This window comes from Zingiber officinale, chromosome 11A (assembly GCF_018446385.1).
Source record: "Zingiber officinale cultivar Zhangliang chromosome 11A, Zo_v1.1, whole genome shotgun sequence".
Taxonomy (NCBI): Eukaryota; Viridiplantae; Streptophyta; class Magnoliopsida; order Zingiberales; family Zingiberaceae; genus Zingiber; species Zingiber officinale.
The window spans coordinates 46,715,653-46,726,118 of record NC_056006.1 but is presented as its reverse complement, the minus strand read 5'-3'; the positions used below and the strand labels follow the sequence as shown (position 1 = coordinate 46,726,118).

At 39.4% G+C, this 10,466-nt stretch overlaps 1 protein-coding gene across 1 annotated transcript; it reads right to left on the bottom strand.

The window, feature by feature from the left end:
* Nucleotides 1–9,605: 9,605 nt before the first annotated feature.
* On the bottom strand, nucleotides 9,606–10,142 carry LOC122031379. Its single transcript, XM_042590497.1, has one exon. It carries the CDS (start codon nucleotides 10,140–10,142, stop codon nucleotides 9,606–9,608), a length of 537 nt encoding a protein of 178 aa, XP_042446431.1.
* Nucleotides 10,143–10,466: the final 324 nt, after the last annotated feature.

The following is a 10,466-nucleotide window of genomic DNA, read 5'->3' as shown; positions in this document are numbered from 1 at the left end:
TTTCGACAAATTTCCAAGATGGTCGGTCCGGTAGTTGCAAGGTTATTTCCCTTGCTTTACAGTTAATTGTAGCATAATAGATGACCAAACCGTCCATGCAAATAAGGATGTCAAATTTCATCATTTTAAGTACTTGTATATCTATAGTGAGGGTACGACCACCAAGGTTCAAGGGGTAACCCTTAACTTCTTAGCTAGATGATAGTACCTACTATATGAGTATCACTACAACTCTCATAATGTTACCTATAAATGTTCTCCTACAAGAGTTGACAAAAGGGTCAAACATTCTGATCTAAATATAGACTTCAAGATCTTAGATGAATGAATCATGTGGTCAAGGTCTTGCACTACTTGGTGGGGGCATTGTTAGCCGAGTTGACTAACTATTGCCTTGAAATTCATTAAACTATGATCACACAACTTACAATTAAGGAACTCTTGAAGACGAACTACAAATGTAGAGAAAACTATCTCTAAAAAAGCTGTTCAAAATCATTGCCAAGTGTCATTTTTCTCCTTGATGATTGTCTTCTATGATCTTCCACCACGTAGTGGCCTGGTCTCATAAGTAATAAACCACTAGTTTCACCATCTCTACATCATTGTGGGTCATGTACCCAAATGTACCTTCGAGGTTGTCTAAAAATGAATGAGGGTTCCATGGTCCAAATTCCTATGGAACAGGATGCATCAATTCTTAATTAACTAGGATAGTTTGGGTATATATGCCTTGTCCATTACCCCATTGGTAGTGATGCAGGCAGTATTGTCATTGGTATTTCTTGAGACTATGCTCCTTGATCTCCAATATGTTATTGATGGGCCTAACCCCTACCATCCAACTCGGTCCTAGTTGGTGCCACAAAAGAATCTATATTCTCTGCATTAGGTTTGAGTCCTAAGTGTCAACTATTCGCATCAACGGTCGACCCCGACCATGATTGAGAATAGAGCTGATTCACTAAGTGGCATCATGCTAAACCAAATCAGTGAGTACCTAATAGACAAGTATAAAAATAATTACACAATCCAACTAAATAGAAGGGAGTTTAACCAATTATACCTCAATTTCTATGACATTGAATTTGTCTAACAATAACATACTATAAAATACGGTACCCCAAATATTAATTAAATAATAAGGTTATTTGAGGAATAACCTTAACGGAATTTTTAGAAATTTTTAGGAATTTTCTGAGAATTTTACGGAGCTCGTATGACATATTTAAGAGGATGAATTTATAGGCTTGGGAAAAAATCTATTTGAAATATCCAAAAAGGGGAGTTGATTGAGGAATAAACTTAGGTTTTGATTTTTCCTAAACCTAAGTTCATATTAAAAATATTTAATTTTCCTCTTCCGAGCTCGAGTTTCCCATCTCTTCCTCTCAATCTTCCGATTCTTCCCCGATTCCTTCACCTTCCTCAACCCGACACGACACTGATCCCCTTCTTCTTCCTCTTCCCCACTCTCCGGCAAATCACCCATTGCTCCTTCTCCATTGTGAGCACTATCTTCTTCCCCAATGTGACGTTGGCGTCGATCAACAACTGGCCTCGTGCCCTAGCCGACCCCGATTCTTTCTTCTTCCATCCTTATCCTCTCCCTCTCATAGCGTGGAGCACCCTCTCCTCTCCTGATCTCACCTATTCTGTGCCCTAGCTCCAATCTGTCGCCCCTTTCACAATCATTGTGGGTCTTCCAGCCACTATCCACTTCGATAGCCGGATCATCGCACCCTTAAATCAACGTCGGCCATGAGTTGCTGGGTTGCTCCTTCTCTACATCTCCTACTGATCCTGACGTCATTGCCGTGCTGGCTCAGATCCTCCATTGTTGTGCCGTAGTTCCTGATGCCACCTTTCTTCACCACCGTGCACGCCACTTGGATCTCTCCGAAGGATATTGAACTATCCCAGTGTAAATGAATCCCTTCAACCTGTGAGCTTTTAGTGATCATTTTAGAATTTGTTGAGTTTTAGATTGATTTATACTTGAAATAAATTCTATGTGGGAGAGGAATAGCTAGAACTATTTAATCTAATCGATTACAAAGTTTGATTAGGTTGTGTTGAGTTGGTTAATTTATACTTGGATAGTTTTGGATTGGAATCAAATTTGGAATTGATTAATTAGTTGATACGGGATGAGATATGATTTTTATTTCTTGTTGAGATTTGGTTGATTAGGGATTTGGTTGATTTAGAGGAGTACATGATTGTATCAGAATCATTAGATTAATATTGTGATTAATGGTGATGGGTTGGATTCGTACGGTTCCTTGTTGGCAGTATTGAATAGATTGTAATTAAGGATTCAAGGATAAGAGTAATGGAAGCTAATCATTAATTGAGGATAATTAATGATTAGTTTGAATAGGGTTTTTCCTGAGGGTTTGGATCTTTGGGTTTAGCTAGTTGTTGCATATATAATTAGCTAAATTATAATCATGTGATTTGTAGGACTTTGATCCAAGGTGAGCGCCTTAACGTGGGATTTATTCCGATATGATCTTCATTTTGAGGTGGGTACCTTTGACTTATCTCTTTGGATATTGTCATTCTGATATACTTAGTAGGTTATAACTAGTAGCAATGATCATGTTTATATTTGCCTTGGTATATCACTACTAGATACCTATAGCTTATTTTTATTGTTGTCTGATATGCATTCATGTTTATATACTCTTGATTATTGCCATGTGTGTTTTGTTTCCTAGAGGTAGTGGCATACTATGCTTTACTGTGTTTAGGACTAGCTTTCTAGATTTTTATTATTTGGCATGCGTATCTAGCTTTGTGATACCTAGATCATTGTTATAGGATTCCTTTTCCTTTTTGGTACATATTATTTAGAAATGGTTATGATCAGGATTTACATGCTTAGTGTCATGCACCATCTTGCATGATTGCATGTTGTGCAATTGTGGTTCCATTATTGTTGAGCACATCGTCAGTTACATGATCTACACACATAGCCACTCATGAGTTAGTGGCACATCAGTCAGGGTGTGTGCAGTTGCTCTGTCAGGCACTGTTGGTCCGCTCATGGGTAGTGTGATGCAGCGTGGTAGCGAGCAGGGATCCCTCCTCTTTACTATGATACAGGAAGATGAGAGCATTGCACTCCCCCACTCTATTTGGGGTAGGAGGATAGATGTACTCCGACAGTATTCTGTCCACTCGGTCACTCAGGAGCAATGATGACAGAGTGCACAATTGTCATAACCCTAGCCACTCGGTCTCACCATCACGTGTGAGATGACTGACTGGCGTTAGGGGTGACACATGTCATTTTTGCATAATATGCATTGGATTGCATTTATTGTTTATGTTTGTTGCACTTTGTTTGCTTCATTTTGGTGGTTGCATATGCTTGACATGCATACAGGAGACATGAGGTGTTTGGTCTGACGATCGTATGTTCGGATAGGAGGTCTTGGTGAGTACAGTTTCTTCTTTTGTCCTTCAATTCGTATTTCCTTTTATTGAACAAGAGACTGTATTCCATGATTATTACTGGTAGCTATTTGTTACTATGCATGTTATATTGATACCCGCTGAGTTGTTGAACTCACCATGGTGCATTATTCCTATTATAGGTAGATGATTAAGCAGTTGCTTGGAGGTATCCTGTCTGCTGATCCCACATCACATCAGAAGATGGTTTACCTCACACTTGCTTTCTTTTTATACGTTCTTTATTGATTTAACTTTGTATTGGTGTTTAGCCATGTGGCTATGTCATTGTTTTGATGTTGTATTTGTGTTTAAGCTGTGCCGACATGCATTGTGTTGTTTTGGTTTGTATGGGTTTTCCATTTATTTTTCCGTTGTATTTTTAGTACAGCCGAGTGGGCTATTAAATATATAATTGTGTGGTTGTGTTTTTAGTACAACTGTGTGGGTTCTTTAATATATATAATTACGTGGTTGTGTATATTCCAGCCCTGTGGGCTGAGGTATTTTTGTGTGTTGATGTATTCATGCTTTAGATTGTCACTGGTATAGGGGAGATGCTGCCAGATTTTCCTCTGGCAGAAACTCCTCTGGGGCATGACAATCTATTGGTATCAGAGCCATAGGTTTATGATGCCTATTTTCTTGTATTTTGGATTTCATGTTTTGGTTTTCTCAATGTGACTTTTCGAGTTTTGGGACTAGGCAGTAGTAGGACATCTCCAAGCTATAGAAGGTATGTTGTTTACTGTTATCATGTACTTCTTTTAGTAGTTATATAGTTATCTATGATAGTTAGTTATGATATCTGTTAGTACTCTTTTAGTACCTGTCTAGTTGGTTGTAGAATATATTGCATGCGATGGGTCAACCACTGATCACGATCGACCCTACTGGAGGATTCGTCATAACATACTACCAGTAATAATCATGTTGACTTAGTCTGTAGAGGATTAATTTATATTCTCTTTGATTTTGTCTATAGAGGTCTGATTCACCTTTATTAACTTGGGTAATTGTGAATTGATTTATCTTAGTTACTTTTATCGAGGATCGAGGTACTCATATTGGATCAGTTAGTAGATGACCGATCTATTGTTGTTGGTCCGATCAGTAGGGCACCGACTTACTCTATTTTTTTTATAGAGATTTTGAATTTTTGGGTTACTCGTGCTTGGTTAGAGATTTTTAGGCACATTTGGGTACATGACATGTACCAATGTATAGAGGACTGAATTAGCTGGATACCATTGTCGGCTTGGTTAACCTATAGAGGATCGACGTATTCTATTCCATGTGGACTTTGACCCTGGACCGTCTGTACCTAGTAGGATGACTTAGTAGGTACATTCGGATGGGATACCTCCACTGATGTGGGAAGGTGTAAAGCTACTTGCTTAACACTTAGAAGATACAACCATTTCATGGGCATATGAATTGGTGAGTACATTCGGATATATAATTTTTACTGACTTAAGAAAAGTTGAAGTTTGTTGCTTATCTTTACGTGAGAAAGCATCACATGAAGGAAGAAGCAGATGATGATTTTTGAGATCAAGGCATCATTTGGTGATTACATTGAGGTATTTTTAGAGTGTGTATGTTACTACGTCTTTCGGTAGCATGATGGATTATAAGGTGATGGTGAGTTGACTCGCCTAATGCTATTCCATGGGGAATCCTGACTCATGGACCGATCACGGATATCCTTGATGGTATCTAGGAATTTATGACTCGTAGTGATACAAGGTGGAGTTAGTTGATTAACACCTAGGAAGTTTCACCTTCACTGAATGAAAATATTTTATGATGATTTACGAGGAGCAGAACATCGATCGACAGTTATGTCGGTTAGATATTTGTTGATACTACTTCTCTACCCTTGTGGGCATTGCTCATCACTAGAGATTCCTGAACCTTAGGTGGAGCAATCGTAATATGATGTGTTGCAAGACAATGGTTAGTCGCCTCAACTATCATTGTCTCCATAAGTAGCTCAAGACCTTGACCACTTGATCATTTTACCAAGGTCTTGAAGTTTATAATTCAGATTGGAGTATTCGATCTGTTATCGAAATTTGTTTAGGGTTCGACATTTTAACAACAGTTACTAGAGGACATTTTACGGGTATGATTATGAGATTTGTGGTGATAATCTTTAATGGGTAGATGCTTAGTCAGGAGGTTGAGTGACCTTTGAAATTTGGATTGTGATTCTTAACTGTGGACATTTGAGTATCTAAGGATGAGATTTGACATACTCCTTAGACATTGTTTGAATAGGATTAGCAGAGTTTGTATACTCATATCTTCTGGATATTAGGGTACCGATATAATAAAAATTGGTCACTGAGGAGTTATCATGGTTTATTATTGTTGAGGATGGTTTGAGGTTGAGGATATTGTGAGATCAGATATTATGATATGTCGATTTCTAATGAATTATTGCATTAAATGTTGAGTTATGTGGTTGTTTGATTATCTATTAGTGGATAGTTGCTTTAATGATCTATTAGTGGGTATTGGTTTTGGATGATCTAGTATTTGGGTTTGTCGTTGATGGTGACATAGTGAGTGTCATGTGTGATATTTATAGATTTGGTGATATATAATTGGTGATCGGATTACATATTCATTGTTAGTAATCTTATGGTTGAGTATGCCTTAATACGGACAATATGAGTTTTTGGTAATGTCATTTGGGTTTACCAATGCTCTAGCGGTATTTATAGATTTAATGAACCGCATCTTTCTGGAGTATTTAGATTAGTTTGTTATCGTTTTCATCGATGACATTTAATCTACTCACGTTCCGAAGAGGAACATGCACAACATCTTCGCATAGTCTTGGAGACTCTTCGATGGCACCGTCTATATGCGAAGTTCAGCTGGGACACGTGGTTTCTAGCTATGGTATTTTTGTAGACCTTCAGAAGATCGAGGCTATCACTAGATGAGAGCAACCGAAATCAGTTCAGTAGATCCATAGTTTCCTAGGATTGGCCGGATATTACAGATGGTCCGTTGAGGGTTTCTCTCACATTACTATGCCGCTGACACACCTGACCAGGAAAGGCGTGAAGTTACGTGGTCAGCACCTGCGAGACTAGCTTCTAAGAGCTGAAGAGGATATTAGTGTCAGCACCAGTTCTGGCTTTGTCCTCTGGAGAGGACAGATTCGTACTCTACACCGACACTTCTCTACAAGGTTTGGGAGCTGTTTTAATGGAATATGGCAGGGTAGTCTCCTATGCTTCTCGTCAGTTGAAGGAGCATGAGAAGAACTACCCAGTACATAATTTGGAGTTGGCCGCCATTATATTTGCTTTATATATTTGATGACATCATCTATATGGTATTACGTTTGAGATTCTTACCGATCATAAGAGTCTCAAGTACCTTTTCACCTAGAAGGAACTCAACATCCGATAGAGGAGATGGATGGAGTTCCTAAAGGATTATGATTGTACCATTAGCTACCACCAGGGAAAAGCTAATATGGTTGCCGATGCACTTAGCCGGAAGTCTAGAGGGACTTTACCTTGTCACCGAGCTTTAGTCACGGACCTGATTCAGGGTTTCTCCGAGTTAGTCCTTGAGGAGCTAGGACAAATAGAGTAGGGTATTCAGGTTACCATGGTTTCTCAATCATCGATCAGGATGAGGATTCGAAAGGCCCAAGACGATGATCAGCGCTTACAGTCCATTGGCAGCCAGATAGCTTCTGGACAGCAGACCGAGTTCACCCGAGATGACGAGGGTGTTATTTATTTCCGAGGTAGGTTATGCATACCTCAATCTCACCCGATTATAGAGGAGTTACTTTAGGAGGCTCATCGCTCCTGATTTTCTATCCACTCAGATGAAACACGCATGTATCGAGATTTGAGGCGTTCCTATTGGTGGAACGGCATGAAGAAAGACATCGCGAAATTTATAGCTAGATGTCTAGTCTGTCAGCAAGTGAAGGCTGAGCACCAGAGACTTGCTGGTTTACATCAAAAGATTCCTATTCCGGAGTGAAAATGGGAACACATCACTATGTATTTTATGGTGGGATTGCCTAGGACATGACGAGGTCATGACGCGATTTGGGTAATCGTTGACCGATTAACTAAATTCGCATACTTCTTAGTGATCCAGAAGATCGATTCTCTGGATAGATTAGCAACTGTATGGTCGGGAGATCATCGGTTGCATGGTGTTCCTTTGAGCATTATATTGGATAGAGACCCACGGTTCATGTTCTGATTTTGATTGAATCTGCAGTAGGCCTTGGGCACACAACTCTATTTCAGTACAACATTTCACCTGCAAATAGATGGATAGTCAAAGCAGACCATCCAGACTTTAGAGGACTTGCTGAGATCTTACGTTAAGGATTTCGAAGGTAGCTGGGAGGACCACTTGCCATTAGTAGAGTTCGCCTACAACAACAGCTATCATTCAATTATCTAGATGGCACCGTTTGAAGCATGGTATGGTAGGTCTTATCGGACAATCACCCTCTAGGAGGAGGTTGGGGAGGCCCAGTTGCTAGGACCTCAGAGGGCTCAACAAGAGGGAGAGTTGGTCCACACTATCAGACGAAGGATGTCCGGGGTGCAAGACCGTCAGAAGAGTTATGTTGATCGGAGATGGAGACCTCTGGAGTTCTCTACAGATGATCATGTATTTTTTGAGAGTCTCACCCATAAAAGGAGTGAAGAGATTTGGCCTTCGAGGTAAGCTAGCTCCACAATACATTGGGTCTTTCTAGATCTTGGAGAGGGTTGGAGCGGTAACTTATCGTCTGGCGCTACCACCGGCTCTGGCAAACATTCACGATGTATTCCATGTGTCCATGCTGAGGAGATATATACTCGACCCAACATATATTCTGTCAGATATGTCAGTTCCCATTCAGCTTGACGTTACCTACGAGGGGGTTCCGATACAGAATTCTGGACCACAAGAGAGTCAGCTGCGGAACAAGACTATCCGGCTGGTTAAAGTCAGATGGCAGTATCATTCTAACGAGGAGGCCACTTGCAATCCAAGCTCGAGAATGATAGTATCTTTTTACTTGAGGTATGTGGGTTAATTTTCATTCAACATTTATACTATCTATCTATTACTAGTACTTGATGATGGTAATAATGAAATTTGTGGACCAAATTTTTATTAGTGATGAGAATGTAAAATACGGTACCCTAAATATTAATTAAATAATAAGGTTATTTGAGGAATAACCTTAACGGAATTTATAGAAATTTTTAGGAATTTTCTAGGAATTTAACGGAGCTTGTATGGCGTATTTGAGATGATGAATTTATAGGCTTGGGGAAAAGCCTGTTTGAAATATCCAAAAAAGGGAGTTGATTGAGGAACAAACTTAGGTTTTGATTTTTCCTAAACCTAAGTTCGTATTATAAATATTTAATTTTCCTCTCCCGAGCCCGAGTTTCCCTTCTATTCCTCTCAATCTTCTGATTCTTCCCCAATCCCTTCACCTTCCTCAACCCGACACGACACCAATCCCCTTCTCCTTCCTCTTCCCCACTCTCCGCTGACTCTCCCCTCGCTCCTTCTCCATCGTGAGCACCATCTTCTTCCCCAACGTGTCGCCGACGTCGATCGACGGCTGGCCTCGTGCCCTAGCAAACCCCGATTCTTCTTCTTCCCTCCTTATCCTCTCCCTCTCACGGCGTGGAGCGCCCTCTCCTCTACCAATCTCACCTATATTGTGCCCTAGCTCGATCTTCTCTGTCGCGTCTTCTCCTTCTCCTCTCCACTTGGCGCCGGATTATCACACCCCTAGCACTGACGCCGTTGACAGGTTGCCTCTACATCTCCTACCGATCCCGACATCGTTGTCGTGCCAGCTCGGATCCTCCATCGTTGTGCCCTAGTTCCTGATGTCGCCTTTCTTCACCACCATGCACGCCACTTGGATCTCTCCGAAGGCTATCGAACTATCCCAACCATCAAGGGCGGATCCAGAAATAAATTTTAACGAGGGCTAACTGAATATCTTTTGTAACATAATAAATATATTTAATAACAAAAAGTTAAATTTGACATCATAAAAAGATAAAATACTAAATTAATAAATTGCAATTAGGCTATTGCTTATTGAAGTATTAGTTAACACTACCAACATATCAGGTGGTCGTTGGATAAGAAAGAGGAGGCAACTGCATTCTGCGGCTTTTCATCTTTTGAAAACGCTGCAATATTTGCTCATTTTCAATTATTGAAAAGATATCTTTCTCGATGTATACGACTAGACTGTCATTCATCCACTCGTCTCCCATTCTGTTAAGTAAATCAGTCTTTATCGTCTTCATCGCAGAAAATACTCTTTCAACAGAAGCGGTCGCAACTGGTAAAACTAATGTCATCTCAATCAGACGATAAACCAATGGATAAGCTTGATTTTTTAGAGTTTCAACAATTTTCTGAGCAAAACTCCCTAAATCTTCAATTCCAGAAAAATTTGGATCCTGTCGTATATTATGAATGAAATTCTGAAGTTGTTGTTCAATAACTATACAATCATTTGCTGAGAAGTCCTCTGGATATAAATCACAAAGTCGAACAAGTTTATGAACATTGAATTCAGAAAAAGAATTTCTTGGATGAAGACATGCTATACAACTAAGCAATTCTGTGCCAACTTCTGAAAATTGAGTATTCATCTCTTGTATAATTGAATCAACAACCTAACATTGTAATTTGCAAGAATAATAATTAATAAGTAAAAAAAACTTATTGATGAATATAATAATAATAAATTTTCTTTTTTAGAAATAATACCTAATAGAAAATCTCCACACGATAATAATGAAAATTGGTGATGACTTGCCTTCTACGTCTACTACGACCACCAATCAAACAATTGTCTTTCATATCTGGCACTAGGATCTCATTCAACTCACAAAATGTGTTGACTTTATTTATAATTGTATGTCATCCGTCTTCCCTAAATATTTGAAATTGATCTTTCACACTCTCAATCAAAC

Coding starts and splice junctions, on each gene's coding strand:
- LOC122031379 (XM_042590497.1), bottom strand. CDS start 10,142: ATGAATACTCAATTTTCAGAAGTTGGCACAGAATTGCTTAGTTGTATA.